This window comes from Canis lupus, chromosome 10 (genome assembly GCF_048164855.1).
Source record: "Canis lupus baileyi chromosome 10, mCanLup2.hap1, whole genome shotgun sequence".
Taxonomy (NCBI): domain Eukaryota; kingdom Metazoa; phylum Chordata; class Mammalia; order Carnivora; family Canidae; genus Canis; species Canis lupus.
In genome coordinates this window covers 69,129,475-69,150,708 of record NC_132847.1, presented here as the reverse complement: position 1 = coordinate 69,150,708, position 21,234 = coordinate 69,129,475, and the positions used below count along the sequence as shown (strand labels likewise).

Below are 21,234 nucleotides of genomic sequence, written 5' to 3'. Positions count from 1 at the left end.
CTCTGGGCCTTTTCCTCCTTAAGCGCGATCTCCCCCGTCCCCCTCCTCCTCTCCCCTCTCCTCTCCCTAATTCCTGAGGCCCAGAGAGCCCTGTCCTTGGTACTCTCCCCAAGTAAGCTAGTCTACCCCCACGGATCCCAGAACGTTCTTGCCAACAATCTGACCGACACCTCCACCAATCGGATTTTCTCAAACAAAACTCCAAACCAAATTCTTCTCCTACTCCACCACCTAAGCCTACTCCAACCTTTATATTTTTCTCCTGATTGTTTTCACACATCAGTGAATGGCGTCATCTCCCAGCTCCCGGGCTGGAAGCTTCCATGTCATCTCTGACCCCCTTCTTCTCACCACAGAAATCCATTAAATCCACCTCCACTCCTATCACCTCTTGCCATGACTTTTATGACCTATCCCCATCTGTTCCTCAGGGCTTCAGTCTGACCAAGTCCTCCAGCATGCTATCTCTGTCACCTTCTTAAAGCAATTACGAGAAACATATCCCCCCCTTCTAATCTCCGATTGACAAAGCGAGTGGGAAGGATTGTTACGGGAGTACTTGATATTTCAGTTGGCTGTATTTACACAAGTAACAGAAGGGTCTTCGTGTAAGAGCTGTCACATAGTAAGTGCCGGCAGACACTTCAGTGCCTTGAGACTTTATTGCTAGTCCTCTCGGCAACCCTTCTGGGAAAGCATGTCTTCATTTCAAAGATCAAAATACTGAAGTTCAGAGAGATGGGACCTGCCTAAAGCCACAGAACCAGCAAGCGGGAAAGCTGAGAGATCTGACCCAAATCTCTCTTTATCCCACCTTGCTGCCTCATCTTGTATAACTGTAGGCTTGTATTAGCGATGTCTACTGTCAGTAAGTTCAAGTCCATCTCTGGTGCACTGTGGTCATTAGGTACAAGCTTAACTGGGCATCCTGGTCTCTATTCAAAACACACTCTAACATTAATAAGCCATTAATTAATAAGCCAGGACATTTCTTCTTGCCCTGCAGATTTTTAAAAAACATCATGGCAGGGGCGCCTGGGTCACTCAGATTAAACGTGTGACTTTAATTTTTTTATTTATTTTTTATTTAAAAAAATTTTTTTTTATTATTATTTATTTATGATAGGCAGACAGTGAGAGAGAGAGAGGCAGAGACACAGGCAGAGGGAGAAGCAGGCTCCATGCACCAGGAGCCCGACGTGGGATTCGATCCTGGGTCTCCAGGATCGCGCCCTGGGCCAAAGGCAGGCGCTAAACCACTGCGCCACCCAGGGATCCCACGTGTGACTTTTAAAAAAAAATTTTATTTATTTGAGAGAGAGACACAGAGAGAGGCAGAGACATAGGACATAGCAGAGGGAGAAGCAGGCTCGCTGTGGGGAGCCCAAGGCAGGACTCGATCCCAAGACCTGGGATCATGACCTGAGCTGAAGGCAGATGCTCAACCACTGAGCCACCCAGGTGCCCCTAAACATGTGACTCAGGTCACAGGATTGAGCCAGCCCTGCTGGCCTGCCCGCCAATCACGATGGTTACATACAGACACTAGGTGGTTTCTTCATCTCCCCAAATTGGTGCCGGCCGGTAAGATGTAGGAGAAAGTAAACTGAGGATAAATCTACAGAGAAGTGAAGAAGAATAAAAATAGTTCAATGATATTTTTTTCCTAGTGTACCCTGATTCCTGCAGGCACACTCATACCTCCTCCGAGAAAACACGAAAACACAATACAAGGCACGCACGTTTTCCTGTCATATAAAGTGGTACAAATGACAACAGGACTCGAGGTAAAGAAAGCATCTTTCATAGGTTTATTGGTCCATTACTTTAAGTTAATTGAGGAAAAGAAACCTTTTAAATTTACAAGCTAACAGTTTGTCAAGCAATACAAATTCTTTTGTTTACCTCAAAATGTAATACTAATTTCATAGTAAACAATGGACAGAATTCTTTAATACACAGATATACGAAAAAAAGTGGACAAAAGCCTCGTGCCAGCATCAAAAATGCAACAAAAACTTTTTTTTCTTTTTACAATCTCTGGGTTCCGTAACAAAGACAAAGAAAAAGTGACATTCTTTTTTTTAAAGTTTGGTAGCTTCATGAAACAGAGACTTTGACCTGGAAATAAATCCCTTTTTTTGTCTACACACATTCTTGAGCACATTTTAATTTTTTTTCACAGCTTTTAATTTGGCTTATTGGCAGCATGGATTGAAGAGAACACATCTACACGGAGGACTTTATCAATACCTCAGAGTTGGGGGTGGGGGAAGATTCTTCTGTTAAAATTTTAGATGTAAAGAATGGTTTCTAAAAATAAGAAGTACAGTCCATGCTTTGGACATAACCTAAGCAAAAGTTCTGAATCTCTTTTTCAACAGTTAAAATACAAGTTAGAAAGTTTGCTGGCAGTTTATTTGATAGGAAGAAATCAGAGGTACATCATCTCTCAGTGCATTCCCAACGCACAGACACCAAGGCGTCAGGCACACGGACGTACGACGGACAGGGCGTCTACGGGACCGGACCACAATCTCAGGAGTGTCCAGGTGAATGGTGCTGGCTGTTAGGAGCTGCTGGTTTGTGGTTCCACGAAGGCCCAGCTGACACAGCTGTCATTTTATCACACCAATTCACGTTTTGTTTGCAACCTACTTGCCCCTCCCTGTTTCCACGCTGGGGAAAAAGCCATCTTCCCTTTTCTTCTTCCAGTACCGTTGGGACTGCAGGGCTGGTCTGAGACTACGAACAACCTGTCAAGCAGGCTCACTGGCTTTGATAGGAAAAGCTCTGTCAGAACGGACTGATGGATGTGAGTCAACACAATAGGTTTCAGGTTTTTGGCATTTCGACCTATGGAGAAATTCTATCTGAAACATGCTGCTCTGACGGCCTCCCTCCACCCGCCTGCGCGCCGGTGACCTTTTAAAAAGCTATTCTGCAGAATCAGGGTAAACCATGAATATTGTCATAATCTGGAGTTCTTTGTATCTCTATGATTTGTCGATGCTGATAACCACATATCCTCTACAATCAAGAGTGTGCCGAAAGGCACTAAAGTTAATCTTTTACACTTTAAAACAAACAAACAAACAAATAAACGAACAAAAACGGCTTAGTGGTCCCTGTGTTTCCTTACATTATCAAAAATATCATTTGGCAATAGCAACACTTAGCTTTCTCCTCCCAAAAGGCAGCCCTAGTTATGAACCTCACTTTCCTGTTTCCTTAAGAGGGCCGACGATGGTAGATCTCTAGTATTATTAGGCTGAACAACCAATTACATTTCTAAAAACTCTTTCTATCCAGAATCTAAAACACACTAGTTGAAGAATAAGGCATATGAATAGGTGTTGACAATGCTCAAAAAGCAGAGTTAGGCTTTCAATAGTCTTGTGGCATTTTTAAAAGTCTGGGTTTGTGGATCTTCAAGTGCTAAATACGCAGAGTGTTTCTACATGACACGGATACCTTATTGGTTTTGTTAAAGTTCTTTTTTTTTCCAAAGCACTTATTTACAGGCTACCTAGAGTAGTAAAAACTACCTGGAAAACGTATTTCTGCTGCCGCACAGGAAGGGTTGGACAGCCGTGCCCGGAATGCATTTCAAACACGTGTGATTGAGGAACAGTCGAGCTCCCTGTGACAAAGGCCCCCTCCTCCGCCTTCTCTAATGCAGACAGCCCTGGGCATGCTCTCGTCTGGGCCACTGTGGGGGAGGCCAGCCATCCGTACCAACAGAAAGCTAACCCCCACTTGGATGGACTCCTGAGAAAAACCAGGCTTCTGGTTTATTCGCTAAATCACAAAACCACGAGGAAGCAGAGAACAAGTCCGACACGCCCGGCTCGGCGTGCCAGTTGGGCCCAGGAGATGACAGCTTCCTGAAATTTACTGGTAAATGCCACCTGCCACCTGAACGGAGAAAACCTAAGGGGGCACGTCCAATCTGCCGCATCTTGAGGGCTCCGGAGAGCGAGAAGGCAAACCCAAATTCCCAAAAATGTCTCGTGAACGGGCATTGCCAAAGCAAGCGCTCCTGCAGCCCAACAGCTCGATGGCTCGGTTTCCACCGTGGGCGTCTGGGCGGCGGGGTGCAGGCCTGCTGTGCCCTGCCCGACCCCGGCCGGCGCCTTCCGTGCCGAAGCCTTCTAATGGGGGCAGCCAGAGGGGAAGGGCTTCGGACCCTCCCCGAGACCCAAACACACCTGGGGCTGGTGGCGGATCGCACTCCTGTGCTCTCGGGACGGAGCAGAAGGAACAACTACTTTCGGTCCAACGGATGGCGTCAAACCAAAGCCCGGGATCTTGGGGCCGCGGCTGGCAGGCCAAGGCGTGGGGACCCCGGGTGTGTCCCCGGCTCCCACCCCGTCCCGGGAGAGGACAGTGCCCCTCGGAAGCGGGCCACCCTGTTGGTTCAAAACGAAGGTGGCCCCACAAGGGCATTTAAACCCCCCGTGCGGATGGGGACCCACAGAACACGGAGTTCAGCGACACGCAGGACACGCTCCAGCTGTGGCTGAAATGCGGCCTGAAGACAAACTTACATTCACCACCGTCCCCAGAGTCGTGTTCGTTATTGTTATTTCACCTAAAGGCAGGAGTCTGGGGAGTTCAGCGAGCAGCACAGTGAAACACGAGCCCATCACCTCCATAATTGCACTTATCTGAGGTCACCTGGAGTCAGTATTAAGTCTTATTAAAGGACAAAGGCCAACCCCAAACCTGGCTGCATAACGTGTTCCCTCCTTGTTCAGGAAGGACAGTGGTTCTTCGCTTTGGGCAGAGTAGCCTAGAATCTTCTGGCGGTTCCAGCACATGAGAAGAAAAGCAGTGTCCCTATCGACTGCTCTCTTTAGCATCGGCATCTCTAAAACCAACTGGGTTTCTAAGGAATTCTTTCTTCTGCCTCCGCCTGGGTTTTTAACCTGGGGGAATGAACCTTTCACCCCCACCCCTACCCGAGGGACAGTTGACAGGAGATCACTTTCCGTTCCATGGCCATGAGCCCAGGACTCAAAACCCGTCTGAGTCGGTGTGCCTCAGGTCAAGCGTGTCCTCAAGCCAACGCCCCCGGGCTATAAATCCCAGAGAGGAGGCAGCGATCCTGATTTTGTGGGGCCAAGGAGGGTGGGGCGAGGAAGCCCCTACGAGGCCGTCTTTGGCACAGAAGTCTCCGAGTCACTTCTCACAGGGCAATCACCTCTGTGCCCACTGAGGTGAAGGGGCAAATGCCCGGGGACTGGCGGCCCTCGGGGCTGAGGGAGCCGGCCTCACTGTCCGCCTGCCATCCCTTCTTCCTGGGCCGCCAGCCTGAAGAGTTAAAGGGGCAAGGGTCCCTTCTTGGGATACACCATCACTGGCTCTCCCAGCTCCGCTCTCCGTGCTCCAGAAACATCCCAAAATAGACAAACCCCAAGATGCCTGAACCCCCTCTGAGCTTGTCTTCTGCCTCCAATAACATAAAGAATGACTGCATTCCCCCCACACACACTCCCTTTCTGATCATCCCAAAGAGGAACCCCATGGCTTTTTGGAAGGGTTGCCTCTTTCCCAACTAACCTCTACACAGGAACGCTCTCGGGCTTTGGCAACTAGCAGCGGATGAGGTTCTGGTCTTCCCGTAACTCTTTCCATGGTTCTTTCCAAGCACTCATTACACTGGACAATATTTTTAAAGCACACATTCCACAAGGCAAGGCTTCGCACGTTCCTGCAGATGGGCACTTGCTGCGAGGCCAGTCTAGTGCCTTCCACGAAATATCAATAGAGGGCCATCGACCCATTATTAGATACACAACCCTGTTCTACCAGCAAACTGTCAGGCCGGACCCAGACATCCAGACCCGCACCAACGTGATGGTTTAGAGGTAGCATGAAACACTGACTCACCACTCAGGGTACATGGGCCGTCTTTACCCTTCTGCTTCAGTGGATCATTTCTAAGTGTACCAAACTGAAAAATCGCGTGGCAGGAATTTAGAATGGCATGAGTGGGTCTGACGGCGTGGGCCAAGTACCAAATTATAAAAAAAAAAAAAAAAAAATTCAAATTTCAATTGTGACTCATTCAAACAAGATGAAACAGAACCCAGTGGCTCTGGGCTGTCCTCCTGCCGTGCCCCTGACATCACAGCAGTGGCTGCCCAAGGTCAACTCTGCAGGTGGAAGTGGGATGGAGCGATTTCGACACGCTGCGTGTTGCCCGGTATCTGCGGGTTGACGTGTGTATGCAGCAGCGTTTTGGCACAGCTGCTTTGCTACAAAAATACTCCCGCCTCTTTGAGGCTCAGATTTATAATTTTAGAGGGATGAGCCATAGATGAAAGAACACATTGTGACATAGGTAGCTTCGTTTCAGGAGGAAACAAAACGAGTTGCAAGATAGATCCTCTTTGTTTCGTGTTGATTTGAAGAGCAAGCTTGGTCAGAGTTTGAAGACTTGGGATGCAGCCAGCAGTCCCCAGGAATCTGGCTGCAGACTGAGGAGATTTTAGCTTATCTAGAAGCAAAGAAGTTCTCTGTTACACCTGTCATCTTCGAGGCCCAGCCAGTTACTGACTTTTCCTGCCTGATGGGGGAATACCGAGGGTTAAAGCACTTCATATAGAACATTCGCGTTGAGTTTACAAAATCTCGACTGTGTCACAACAGCATACCAGCCTCTCACCGAAAGTTTTGCCCAAACATTCGGTGGACATGGTAGGAGACATTAAATTAGGAGTTTGGGGTGAGGTAAAGGCAAGCTGCACAGAGCAAATGTGGAGATGGGGCTTGGTGCATGATGCCCACCGAACCCAGCCACTGGAGAGCTACTCTGACTCCGAGACAACACAGATTCTCCACGCCAGGCCTAATCTCTACTCTGACGGCGTTTAACTGGCAAAAGACAAAACACTGAAGAACTTCACAGAGAAAAAAATGCACCTTTTTTTTTTTTTCCATTTTACGCAAAAACAGTTTCCAATCTACTGCATTCTAGTGTCAGAAACGAGTCTGGGGAGCACTGCCCCCCTCGGCTTCCCGAGGTATCGCGTGAGGACAAGGACGCTGGTGCTCTCCGTCTAGCACAGATGCCTACAGACGCAGACAGAAATGGTCCTGAACGAACCAGAAGCCACAAAACAGGTGCCACTCATCACAAGCAGGCAGCAGGCCACACTCACGGCTATAGGCCACTGTACATTAAGGACTTTTCACGGAGGTGCTGACGCCTCCTCCTAGGCTGAGATGAGTCAATGCCCACAGAGGTCAATTCCAGAGTTACCATGTGTCCATGGAAAATAAGAGCTGCCCTCGATTCACGCCTTCCTCAAGCCCTTGAAAGGCAAGACCGGGCTCTCTTCCGCCACAGGCAACTCTGCTGTCCCCCAAACAGGAAACTGTAATGAGATGTCAGAATGTCAGCTGAGTTGTCTCGTTCCTCAGCTGCAAATCTCTTTAGTGTTCCATTGAAGAGGTTCCTTCACACCACGGAGGTATGCTTCTTTCGCTGAGAGATGATTATAGCCATATAGACTCCACCAAGGAATAAATACTCATGGAAAACCACTGTCGGACATGGGGTGGGGGTGGAGGGGTGGGAGGGGAAAGAAATACACCAAGGAGAGATGCTTCTGTGGCTGTTTTCTCGGTGCCACCTCTCTGGCACTACAGGGAACGTTCTGGTATGGGGTGCCATGCCCTGTGTCGGTAGAAGAGTCTCTGTCCCAAGAAGGAACTTACTTGGCCTCTTGTTTCTCTTGCAGTAGTGGAATAATCGACTCCCACGCCATGAGGCACTGAAATGACAACACACACACATACACACACACACACACAGGATCAACATCAGGTTTCAGGAGCAGGCTCTTAATTCTTCTCTGATCTACCCTCTCATTGTTAATCCCCAGGTTACTCTGTCTTATTTGCCATCTATGTAATGCACGTACGTCATGTCCAACGTCTACCCGTATTATTTGTTCTTAGACATGGGGGAGGTAACAGGTGTTCTGCTTTGAATACATCATCCCCGTCTCCACGAGAAAGACAGCAGGGTCTCTAAATGCACTGTCCCTAGAGCTCATAGCTGGTGAGTGGAAATGTATTCACTGAAAGAAATTCTTTCTCATCAAAAAGCTGAAAAGAGGGCCATGAGCCCTCAACGGCCCCACCTCCTCAGGCAGGTTGAAGACACTGTTCTAGGTGTGGGTATGATGTGCTAAGGATGCAAATCATATTGGCATTGGCCAGCCACCTGACTCAGAGGGGACGGAAACCCCGTGGACCCCAGATTTGCTTGGATGGGCCACTCTTGGCCCTCCCTAAAGGGTGGGGAGGGAGGGAACTCTATTTATTGAGTGTCGTTGGGCCAACTACCGTCATGTATTTTACATTCACTATTGCTCATCCCTTATAATTCTATGAAGTAGAATTATTACACATACACACACACACACACACACTTCATAGATGGAGAAAAACGAGCCCCAGAGAGGTTACCTTGCCCAAGACATGCAGCTAGTAAGCAGCAGAGCTAGTAAACTGCCCAGACAGATATTCTTTATACTACACTAATCCCCTTTCATTCTAGATCCTTGCAAAGGGCCAAGGGCCCCTGACTTAGAGGGACACTCTCCTGTAGGAGCACTTGACTTGGTGAAATGATCTTCCCTTTGAGCATCTCTTGCACAGAGGCAAGAACCACACAAGGTCTTCCTTAGGAGCAGCTCGGGGTGAAGGGGGACTTTGTGCTGAATCATCTGGGAAGGAGTTCCAAGCAGGCAGGAGGCCTGCTGTTTTATTTAACAACATATCCCCAGTCCCTGGTGCATGACAAGGACATGGCAGGCGTCCGTTAAATGTACGTGGCAGCAGAGGGACGGTGAGGGAATGAGGGAAGGCAGTACCACTTACTGGTATGTTCTAGGCACTGAGGTATGCATTATTTCACCATGTCTTCACAATTGTCCCATTTTACAGGTGAAGAGCCAGGCACAGAGCGGCACCCTGCCTAAGGCACAGCCAGCAGAGGAATGAAGCCCTGACTTGACATGGATCCTTCTAGGCTGGGGTGAGGACATGTTTCCAGAATTGTGCTGGGAATGACCGAGTTAATGCTTGTCCACCTGATTTCAGGGTTACGGGTGCTTGTGGAATTGTGATTGGGCCATTCTTCGTTGCTGATTCTAAGCTTTCAAGGAACATTAGCATTTCTTAGCAGAAATGATCTGGGTTTAGACATGCCAGGAGCAAACTTTGACTGAGGAGACTTTGCTGTAGCTTGATGAGAGCCCTGCGTGTGTGTGTGTGTATGTGAGAGAGAGAGAGAGAGAGAGAGAGAGAAGGGTGCAGAGTCCACATCAAGGGGATTCGTGAAAAAGACCGTTCTTAATAGTTTTCCTTTGTAATCCTTTTTTGGAGGATTATTTACAAACAGTATCTTGATAAGGATTCAGGAAACGGCTAAAGGGGTCTATGGCACCGTGAAAGTGAAGAACCCCTGCGTGCAGAACCACGAAGCAGCTCAGACCACCCCCAAAGCCTTCCCTCCCTGGACCAGGCCCGCACTCCAGGCCTTCTGACGCGGGGGTGCAGCTGACCGCCAGGCCCTGGGGCACGGCCTGTGGGTACCCGGATGGGCCCTGCTCCCCATCCCAGCGCCTCATCCCGCGCGGGGCCACCAAGACCAGACACAGAGGAAGGGGGGAGGCGGGGCTGCCAGGGTCTCAGCTCCTGGGTGTCTGGCTGGGCCTCCCAAAAGGCTCTGGCTGTTCCAAGTGCTCCCCTAACGAGAGGGCTGGGGTCTCGCCGGTGCACCCGTTACCTTCTCGTAATATTGGATGTTCTTGTCAGCCATTCCCATGAGCAGCTGCCGGAAGTCCTGCCTCTTATTGCTCTGCCACCTTTCCATGTCGGCTTTCAGATCCGCGTTGAAACACTCCATCCGATCCTGACATTTCTCAACGTCTGCGGGCACCTGGAGGGGGACATATACATGGGTACTCTGCACGCGCAACTGGGGACTCCGTGCCCTGGCTCCCCACCATGAACGCACCCCCTCCTCGGGGGGGGGGCATGTATTTGACGGCAGAGCCTTGGGTTTTCAGGTCTAAGAAGGAATTCTGAAAAGCCCACTCCTGACCCCAATCTTCAAACCCAGCCCAGCACCACAGGGACTCTTGGGGGAAATACCCACTCTTTACAAACAGGAAGAAGAAACACCGCAATTCAGAGTCCTAGATCTTTGGCTGTTGCATTTTTTTTTTAACATCTTAACGTAAAACTGTGTGCAGGTTTCACAAATATCCAGCAGCATTTGGCGCTGCCCCGCTATTCTCCGCAGTCCTATAAGTGAAACAGGGAGAGGCTTCCCCATAACCACAGGAACTATTCCATTACCTGTGATGTCTGACAACGCCTACCCTCATTCACCACACAATTCACTGCAATCACAAGACTATCAGCTCACTTCTTCCTCCGAGCCCCAAGAAAACTAAAGGCCTGTCTATGCTTCCCCCCATCCCACCCCCAAAATAGCAGATAATCAAAAATGATGAGTTTCGGTTAGGGAATTCTGAAGAAATGGGAGGAAAATCATTTATGTGTGTCAAAAGAATCTGAAACATGAAGAAGAAATGTACAGCAGGCTGGCTCAAGTTTTTCTCAAAGAAGTCTAGAAGGCCTTCTCGAAATGGAACAGTTGGAGAGCCTCGTGGCTACCCAGGTCCCCAGAGCACAAAGCTGGCTCCCCTCCTCACACAAGAGCTCCACGGGGCCCTAGGGTGGCCCAGGCGGCCCACCTGCCAGATGCTCTGCGACAGCAAATGAGGTCCTGTGCGCTGAGTGTCGGGGCCTGTGATCCCCAAAACTCTCCGAGCCACGGGTGGCCATCAGGGGTCAATCTCTACCCCGCAGGGCAGTTTTCTACCCAGGCCCGATGGGCAAGGAGAGGACCCAGAAAAACCAATAAAGGGAGGGCCAAGGCCGAGGGAGCCGGCCACGTTGGGGGCAGGGCTTCCAGAAGTGCCGAGGGCCACCCGGAGCCGGGGCGGCCGGGTTCACACAGGCCGGGCCTGGGAGCCGACGCGGGGCGCGGGAGGAGTCGGAGAGAAGGCAGCGGGAGGCCGCCTGGGCTCCTTGCTCAGCGCAGAGTCTGCTTGAATTTCTCTCTCCCCTCTCCCTCTGCCCCTCCCCATGCTAGTGTGCGCGCTCTGTCTCTCAAATAAATAAATAAATAAGTAAATAAATAAATAAATAAAAATAAAAAAATAAATAAATAAATAAATATTTTTCATTATTTATTTGAGAGAGAGAGAGTGAGCATGAGTAAGAGAGAGCACAGCCCAGGGGAGAGGCGGAGGGAGAGGGAGAGGGAGAGGGAGAAGCAGACTCCCCATGGAGCAGGGAGCCTGGGGTAGGGCTCCATCCCAGGATGCTGGGATCGTGACCTGAGCTGAAGGCAGACTGAGCCACCCAAGCACCCTGCTAAATAAATCTTCGAGAAGAAAAGAGAAAAATGACCGAGGCAACAGTAGGAAGAAGGTAGTGACAGGAAATGCAAGTGAGTCGGTAGACTGTATCTGGACCCGCCTCAGGAATCGCTCACAGGCCACGGCACCCACAAATGGGAGAACTCCAGCTGGCAAGACGGTGGAGGGCAGTAAGGAGAGGAGAAGCCTGGGTTCCCGAGTCCAGGTTTTCTCAGTTTCACTTCACATGTACCCCCTTTTTAGAAAACAGCAAAGCCTGTGCTTCCTCTAACTATGCAGAAAGTTCTAGAACCAGACTTCCGGAGTTGGAATAGCATGTCTACCACTTCCTACATGAGTGACGTGGGGCCTCTCCAGACCTCAGCTTCTGTTTCTGGATAATACCAAACCACCCTGTAACGTTCCTAGGAGGTTAAACAAGATAATGTGCATAAAATACTTGGTGCCTGGCATAGATTAAATGCTCCACAAATACTTTGTAGCTCTGATCGGTGTCCGTGTTGTAAAATTGTTCATAAGAAGATAATCTGCCCTGTGCATAGCCCCCCCTCCCGCCGACCGAGAATGGATGTCATATGAAAAGGTTTTTCTGTTTTCCAAAAATAAATATTATTAAATACGTTCTTTCAAACCCTACACCACCCTTCACCTGTACCACCTCACCTCGAGGTTTCGCCAGAGATCAGGGATGAGTCAACACCAAAATACGTTGGCGTGAGATCATCCTGGGTGCCCTGGAACCAGGGTGGTGGCTCTACCACCACAAGGGAGAGGACAAATGAGACCAACTTGGCAGAGACAGAACGACACGTGTGGCAACCAACTGCACGTGAGAAATAAGATACCGGAAGTCAGGAGGGAACCAGCAGCTCGTAGCCTGGGTGGCAAGGGTGGCAGCAGAGCAGCATAGGGCTTGGGATAAAGGGCAGGTACATGGACCACGGAAAGGAGGCAGTGTACCTCCTCCACAGGAGGGGCTGAGACAACTCAACAACAGCAACAACAACAACCTGATTTTAATATGAGCTAAGGACTTAAATAGACATTTATGCAAAGAAGATCTACCAGTGACCAACGGGCATAGGAAAGGGTGCTCCACGGCCCCAGTCAGCAGGGAAATGCAAACCAAAACCTCAGTGAGGACCATCTCACATCCATTAAGATGGCTACTAACAACAACGACAAAATAACAATTGTTGGCCAGGATGGAGAAAACTGGAACCCCCACACATGTGTAAAACAGTATGGCACTTCCTCAAAAAATAAAGAAAGAAAAGGAAAAAAAGAAGAAAAAGAAAAAGAAAAAAAGAATTGCCCTACAACCCAGCAACTCCATTCTGGGTGTGTGCCCACAGGACTGGAAGCGGAGTCTCACAGAGGTATCTGTGCACTCACACTCACCGCAGCATTATTCCCAACAGACAAAGGTAGAGACACCGAGTGCCTGCCCAGAGATGGATGGATAAACAAAAAGGGGTACGTGTGCATAGAGTGGAGCGTTAGTCAGCCTTAAAGAGAACGGAAATTCTGACGCTTGCTACAACATGGATGAACCCTGAGGACATCATGCTGAGGGAAATAAGTCAGTTGCCAAAAAACAAAGAGTATACGATTCTACTTACAAGAGGTGCTGAGCAGTCAATGTCACAGAGACAGAGACAACAGTGGTGGCCAGGGGGAGGGGAAACAGACGATTTAATGGGGAGAGTTCCAGTTCCCCCAAAATGACAAGAGTTTTGGAGACCCATTACACAACACTGGATTTACTTAACACTGAATTGTACATTTAAAAATGGTTCAGATGGTATTTTTGGTGGTGTGTGTTTTGCCATGATTCAAAAGTTTTTAATATATGGGGAAATCAAAGAGGAGATTGGGGGCAGTGGTTGAAGGATAGAATTCATGGGGAAGCCTACGAATGTGCAGGGTTAGTAAAGGGGATCAGCCAGGATTACTAGGAAAGATGAGCAGAGAAGCAGGAAGTGAGTCACGGTGGGCAGAGCCATAGAGGCACAAGGATGGAGGGCTGAGGAGGAGGAGGAGAGGGAGGAAGGGCTGAAGAGAAGAGACTATGAGGAAGTGGGAATTGGGATGACCTGTCCAGACCAGCTGAAGGTGCCCAACTTGACGGAGACGAAGGCAGCTGGCGTTCTCCTCACTTTGTCTCTCTCTAGATGGTGTTCTCGTGACAATCAGTTCACTGACCAGGAACATCTCGCATCGCTTATCTCCATGTTTTCATTTTTTGACTGAGGTGCCGTTAGAGTTGTGCTATCCTGTGTCTGAAGGATGTTGAGACAGAACTATTCAATGCTACTGGTTGGCTATCGCTTATCACAAGACACCAACAAGAAGAGAAATTACCAGGTAAGACCTCAAGAGACAACGCTTCTAAATAGAGACAAGGCTCCATTTTTCACAACGGTTCCCTTCTCTCGCAGGAGAATTTCCAGTACAGAATAAGTGTAGGTGGAGCAATGGGAGAAGGGAAATGTGGGATGAGCTTAAGCATTTTTTGTGTGTTGGGGGGGTGGGGGGGGAAGCAAATTCACTCAACACTCATTTAAACAATGAGCTCTCCCAGGTACCAGGCATTTCCAGGCCCTATAATATAAATCTCTAATAAGTTTCCTCCTCGGAATGAGGCTGCAGATGTCAGGTTATCTACTCCCTTGATGACAGTAGGTTAGTAAAGTCTCTAAAGATTATATGAGGCAGACACAATCCCAAGACTTAGGGGAGAGAGTCTAAGTCTCTCTCATGGCTGCTTCAGGACACGTCCCAGGACCAATGATGGAACCAATTCAAGACGGCAGTTTCTCGGCCACACGCTGCCATGTGGGGCGGAGCTTCCTCACTGGTGCTGTGTGAAATTAGCAGTATTGATCCCCCAGTCCCCTGGGAAGCCAGAGTCCCAGGCTGGTCACCTCATTTCAAGCAACCTGGACTGTCTGTCCCAATGCACTATACAAATATTTTCATTTTCTACATGAGTCAGAGATGAAAAAAAGTTGAGAAAACACTGAGATGGGGTAAAGATCGATAAGAGGCTACTACTGAACTGGGCAAAGAGGAAGTCACCGGTGCCCTGAAAGAATGCTTTAAACACACACACACACACACACACACACACACACACACACACACTTCAGAGAGCGGCCAGTAAGGCGGAAGAAGTGAGTGCCCAAGATGGGGTAGAGAGCAGATGCACTGGCAACAGGAGCCCTGAGCTCACCTGCATGAGGACTGGAAGGAACTCCCAGGCCCAGAGGTGAAGACCCAAGAGAAGGTCTACAATCCCTCCTCCAGCCCCGCTACTGTGCACCTACATGTGCAACCTCTACCTCAGGGGACCAAGGCTTGCTGGGAGCCCCCGAGTGGGGTAGAGGCCTCCAGCTCTGGAGCCACACACATCTGAAGGCCAATTCTAGGCCCGTCCCTCATTAGCTTCGGTGCGTATATGATGTAATTCCCCGAGCCCTGGTTCCTCATCTGTACAATGGGAACAACCGTATTACAGGACGTGTTGTAGGAATCACATGGGAAGGTGACCGAGTCCTGCCTTTCTTTTTGTTTTTTATTTTTTATTTACTCTTGAGAAACACAGAGAGAGGCAGAGGGAGAAGCAGGCTCCCTGTGAGGAGCCTGATGCAGGACTCCATCGCGGGACCCGGGATCACGCCCTGAACTGAAGGCAGGCGCCCAACCACTGAGCCACCCAGGTGTCCCCCATCCTCCCCTTCCTTGGCTGACGGTGCCTCCGGCTTTCTAAGCCAGGCTGGGATCGCAGCCTCTGTGGAGAGGATGGGGAGACACCAGGCATGTCTCTCCTCGCTCATCCGAAGCGTCTGAAGACGACAGATGCTCTTGCAAAACTCTCGGGTCTGTACAAGCTCCACGGGAACAAGTCTCCCTGCCCCCATCTTGCTGTGGAACTAGAGCTCTTGCTCCCTGCCTCGGTGCATAGCCCAGGACGCTCGCCATGCCAGGGGTTCTGAAAGCTCTGAAAGGCTCGTGGTCTTTAAGAGGTTTGGCCAAGTGATCCCGAGCTCCACTTCCCTTCTCTACTTCTGCTCACCCTGAGGAGCAACAGCTCAGTACACTCTCTTCTCTGCTCCTGCTCACCTCCCCATAGCGTTAACCTTCTCATCTCCAAGACCTACCTGTTTCCAGCAGCTTCTTCACCTGCCCCGGGACCCACTACAAGGCCACTTGTGGGGCAGGGCTTACAATAGCATCCTTCTCTGTATCCACCAACCCCTATCTTTTTTTTTAATCTTTTGAAGATAACTGTAAGATTTTTATAAAGCATTCTCTCTTGCGTCCCTCCTTTATTCTTTTTGGAATCACATGAATAGATCAGCATTGAAAAGAGTCCATAGCAGAATGGAGTAGAACGCGCATGTCCCTCCATGGTTTACGCCTATTGTTCATGCTAGTATGTGAGCCTCCTGTTCAGTTTCTAAAGCAATTCTCCTTGGCTTCTCTTTGTGTCTAGTAACAGCTCTGATACTCCCTTCTGGCTTCTAGAGAGGATTACAGTTGAAGATGTACGCAAGTCTGCCGTCCTAACAAGTACATCAGAAGGCAGCCCACCAAGTGCCCATAATTTCTTTGGCCTCAAAGTTCAAATGAGGAAGCCAAGTCTACACAATCCAAAGGTCCACTTGCCAGAGAAGAAACCACCTCGGGGTCTGCTGAGTTTTCTCAACCCTAAAAACAAAGCAAGACTCTCAATTCTGTGGTACTAACATTTGCCCTCAGCTCTAGACCTCATCCCTGCACACCGCCAAGCCTCTCCTTCCTCCTCACACAGCTGCTCTAGTGTGAAATTCACAGGGAGGGCCGTGGAGACCCACAAGGCCATTTCTTTCTTCTGGGTTTTGGAGAAGTGGTCAGCTGCTGGTACCACTTCATGGCTTCACAAAAATCAACTTTCCCTCTCTCTTTAGAGAAACTTCAAGATTTCAACCTCAAAACAAGGCTAAGTCCCCAGGCTCGCTGAGTCTCTCAGATGTTGTTAACATACCCAGGCCCCTGTGAAAATTGCCTGTCTTTGGGCAAGAATCCTCTCCTCCTTGGCAGCCCCATGACCAACCTGTGAACAATCTTGCTCCCGCTCTAGTCACAGATAGCACAGTCCACAGGGTCCTGGGGGTAAGAGTCTGCCCTGACCCACTTCTTGACATCATGGCTTCCTCTCACCACCAGCAGCTCTGGGAAACCACACAAAACAAGACACAGCAAAATGTTCAGCTACTCAGACGTCTGAGAAGGACGTCTCTCTACCTGTGAAAGGGCTGTTAGGGAGGACAGGCATTTGGGAGGGCTGGGAATGCAAGGGAGACTTTAGGACACAAGGTAACCATGTGCAAAACCATGCAGTCCAAAAAAATTAATTAATTAAGCAAAATTAAAAAAAAAAAAGCCACAAGGGCAACAAACCAGGAAAACAAAGTTTGCAGTTGACATTCTTCCTGGAGGTGAGTGAAGCTAGCCTTTTTCTTTTTCTTTCTCTCTCTTTTTTTTTTTTATGGGAAGCTAGTCTGTTCCTGCACACACAGTGGTGACCTTCGCAACAATCACATGTATGAAGTCCACAAGGGCTACTGAGCAAACCAATCAAGGTGGAGAACAGAGCGGGGATTTGAACCCAGAGCCATCGGAGTCTAAATCCTGTGCTCTTTGGACCAAAGCCTATCTGAATGGGGAGGCCACCAACGGAGCCCTCTGCTGTCCACCAAAGGAGCTGCTGCCCCAGATTCAAAACCAGTGGCACAATTTCTGCTGTGAGATCACACTCACTGGTATGTCACCATCACGACAGGGCCTGTTTTGTGAACTACCACAATTTGTTAATTGCTACAATTGTTAAGTAAGGGACAATATTAATTGTCCCTTAAGACCAGGCTGCCTACCCATGTGTGCTCAGAGAAGGCAGCACGTCCAGAGCCTGGCTGGAAAGAAACCCTTCCCTGCCTTCTGCGAACTCCTGCGGGTCAAGAGAATGAGCTGTATGGCGGATGCTCCCAGAAGGGACAGCAGCAGCAAGAAGAAAGTCCTTGGCTCCATCTGCCACAAGGCAGCGTGACCTTCAGGCAGCCGGCAGGCCAGGGCACAGCCAGCGTTCAATGTGGCGCACTATTCACCACCTTCGGCTCCTGTCTGTACAAAGGAACGGTTCCCTACAGAGCTGAATATGTATCAAATGACAAAGCAGCCTCCGAGAAAGTTCCTAGTCAGTGCTGAGCGGGGACGAATGCTGACAGAAAGTCTTTTAGATACGGGATCTTCGAGCTTCCAAACTAGGGCAGCAGCAGAACTTGCTGCCAGTCTCTCCCTCCCTAGCCAGGAAAAGCGACTTCTAGGTTTATACTGGAAAGCTAAGTTGTTAGAGTGACATTTCAAGGGGCGCCTGGCTGGCTCAGTCGGTTAAGCATCTGACTCTTGATCTCAGCCCTGGTCTTGATCTTAGGGTTGGGAGTTCAAGCCCAGCGTGGAGCCTACCTGAAAAAAAAAAAAGAAAAAGAAAAAAAAAGGAAAAGAAAAATAAAAAGAAAGAAAAAAGAAATTTTGAAGCACAGGAACACAATATTTCATGTCACTCCTTTAAATGGCACCATGCTCCAGAATATGGCTAGGAACTAGTCAAGGGAACAGGTAGCTGGAAGCAGAGGGCTCTGTGCACAGAGCTGCATTCCCATCATGGTCCCCCTGGTGACACACAGGACAGAAGCAGGCCTGTGGCCGGAGGAATGGAAGAGAGGTGCCTAGCATCCTGGCCACGTCCCAGCTGCACACATGGGGCCGATGACAAGAGTCCCCAATCCTTATCTCCTGGGTTTCCATCAGATATATGCAACCTTCAGTCTGTATAGATCCCTATGGGTGACACAGGGAGCAAGGCCAAAACGTGTATTGTGCACCTGCTGCGTCCCGCACACTGGGACACCAGGCAGCCGCAGAGCTAGGCAATTCATTGCACTGCTTTGTGGCTCATTCCTCACCCGTGAAACAGGGAAAGAACAATGCCTTCCCCCTGGGCCTCAGATGACTGCTGTGGTGATCATGTGAGGCAATTCATAAAAAGAAAGGAAAAAAAAAAGTACCATATGGAGTCAAGGCGTGCCATTTCTGAGGTGTGGGTTTCCAATTTCCAAAGCTGGTTCCTTTCCAGCGGCATCTTGGCTCGGCTGCAGCAGCAGCAAGAACCAAGGCAGAGGGAGACAAACGGTTCCGATGTCAAACGACTTCCCCGAACCTTGGGCCCCTGAAATTTATCTTTTGAATAACATTCCCTACCCCTACCCCTTGTTTTGAAAACAGACCACCCAACTACAGACAAAAAGGAGCACAGGTGCACAGTGGTGACTGGCAAGGTTCTAAAGTCAGAGGCAGTAACATTTGCTAGCTTTCAGATCCTGGGCCTTGGTTTGCTCATCCCTCAAATGGGAACAGTAATGGTACCCAAACCACACGACTGTTGCAGGGACTCCACAAGACATTGTAAAGAGCTTAGCACACTGTTAGCACTTGCACATTGGCTGTTATTAATCTTGTTGTTGTTGTTTTTTTTTAATCTCGTTTTAGCCTGGGGAGAAAAAGGCAACAAATGGCAGTGGGTAATACAACAGAAGCATGTTTACACTATGATCCTCTGTCTAGACCCAGAGCTCGTAAATAAGCTCAATCAGTGCTTCTCAAACTTTGTGGCAAAGGACCACTATTCGTTGGGTGTTTTCCTCAGGGTGACAAAGTCGCAGACCTACTATGTGTAACTAGTCCGCGGTGTGCTCCATGGGAGCTAGCTGGACAGCAGGCCTGTTGACTGCTCAGCAAATATCAGATTGCTATAAAACTGCTGATTCTCTGCTTCTACACCTTTCTTGTCATGGACTGGCAACAGCTTGTGGATGAGTTAGCAAGCCATACTTTTGAGAACGCTGACCTAGACTGTTCTTCCCGCTTTCCCACTCAAAACCATTTTACAGAGAGAGAAAAACTGCCCTTGAGTGGCAAAGCTGAGAGTTAAAAAAAAAAAAAGAATGCTCAGAAAACAGCAGAAAACTCAACCCCATGAGCATGTTAGGAATTTCCAGAAATAAGATATGGAAAGCAGCAAATAGAGGAAAATAACAGCATGAAGAGTCCAGCTGGGGCTGACCACCGCAGCTGTATGGATCTAGGGACAAGACTTCAGTTAGCACAACAGGGCAGCCCCGGCTGCCGCCCTGAGGAGCCCATCCCTCCCGGGGTGGCTTCTCTGACCTTGGGGCGGTCTTCCTTTCTCAGAGCCACAGCTTCCAGTTTGGCTTCGTACTCTGCTTGCACTTGGTCCCTCTTCTTCAGAACGCTCTGTGGGAGGAGAGAGGAGAAGCATGTAACACGGAGTTCACAAAGGAGCCTCCAAGCCCCAGACAGTTGCTTCTTTACCCCATTCCTCCCCAAGTCATGGCACACCCAGGCCCAGCCACATGCTCCCAGGACAGGCTGGCTGTGGTGTGGCACGTGACATGGACTCTGCAGGAAGCACGGGGTGGAAGAGGGCTGGAACCACTCTCAGAGCTGATCCTGAAGGTGACAAGGAGCTCTGGGCAAGGACAAGTAGGGGCAACAGTGCCCATCCTCAGCCACACTGACGAGACGACTCAGCTGTGCTCAAATGTGGAGCATGGTAGGTGACAATGCAGGACGTTCTCTGAACTGTTTCTGGAAAAGTCTAAGTCAGGAGAGTGCTTGACTGAATCCAGTTGATTCCTGGTGGACGGACTTGCTCAAGGATCCATTAGCTGCTCACGTGTCCCCCAGTCTGGACCAGGCATACAAAGAGCAAAGAGATAACAGCCCCTACCTGAGGGGTTCCAGATAGGGAAGAGGTGCAGACATAGTACAAAGCCGCATCTACATACAAGTCCAGAATCCCTACAACCACACAGTGAGGCCACCAGGGTGAGTGGGAAAAGAGCTGGAACAGAGCCAGCCTACAGAGGGCAGAAGCAAGCCAGGTGCCCAGGACTCAACATTTGAGGAGACAATCGCTGGTGGGCCCCTGTAAGTACAAGCTCAGCACCTGAGCATGAGTGCCTCCCTTGCCCTGCCTGGTTCTGGCTCTGCCACAAGGACCCTACTAGGTAGGACGGAAAAGAATGCGAGCCACAGTCTAGGTAGGAAAGCATTTGTCTCATCCAAGGGCTTCTTTTCTCTCTCTCTCTCTCTCTCTTTTTTTTTTTTTTTTTTGGTATAAGGGGCCTGGAAGGCAAATCAAGAGCAATAGGAATTTTCTTTTCTTTCCCACTAACTCAGAAGTCACAAAGTGCTGTGAAAGTTTCTAGTCTCATGCTTTTCCCATAAGCACCTTCCAGCAGAGTACAGAGTCGGGCAGGAAGGAGCCTTCCTTGGCTACACAGTGGGCACCGTGGGTCCCTGATAATGTGCTAAAATGTGAGGAGTGCTTGAAGAGTTGAGTGCACTTTGGGGGAAACCTTCTAACGGAATGCATCAACACGGGGAACCTCTTCCCCTGAAGTAAGTATTTCCTTTGAGAGGTGTTTTACCCTGTGGAGAACATAAGGAAAAGATTTGCAATAGCCTATCTTTTGTTGGCCACTCTTCTCTTTCCTGAATGCTCTGAAGTTCCCTCTCTGGGCTCATCGAGCTGTGAGAAGGGACATTTGCTGTTCCACAGAACTCTCTGCCCCAGGGGTAACTTCCCATAATCTGCACTTCGATGCAGCGGCCATGAGCTCCACGTGCTCTTTGA

At 49.4% G+C, this 21,234-nt stretch overlaps 1 protein-coding gene across 1 annotated transcript in view; it reads right to left on the bottom strand.

Annotated features, from left to right (window-relative positions):
* Nucleotides 1-1,788: 1,788 nt before the first annotated feature.
* Nucleotides 1,789-21,234, bottom strand: part of SNX30 (sorting nexin family member 30) — a 106,673-nt gene continuing 87,227 nt past the window's right edge. The window contains 3 exon segments of the mRNA XM_072842372.1: nucleotides 1,789-7,784; nucleotides 9,809-9,961; nucleotides 19,743-19,829. Of these exon segments, the coding sequence (XP_072698473.1) occupies nucleotides 7,725-7,784; nucleotides 9,809-9,961; nucleotides 19,743-19,829 (300 nt within the window). The 3' untranslated portion in view covers nucleotides 1,789-7,724.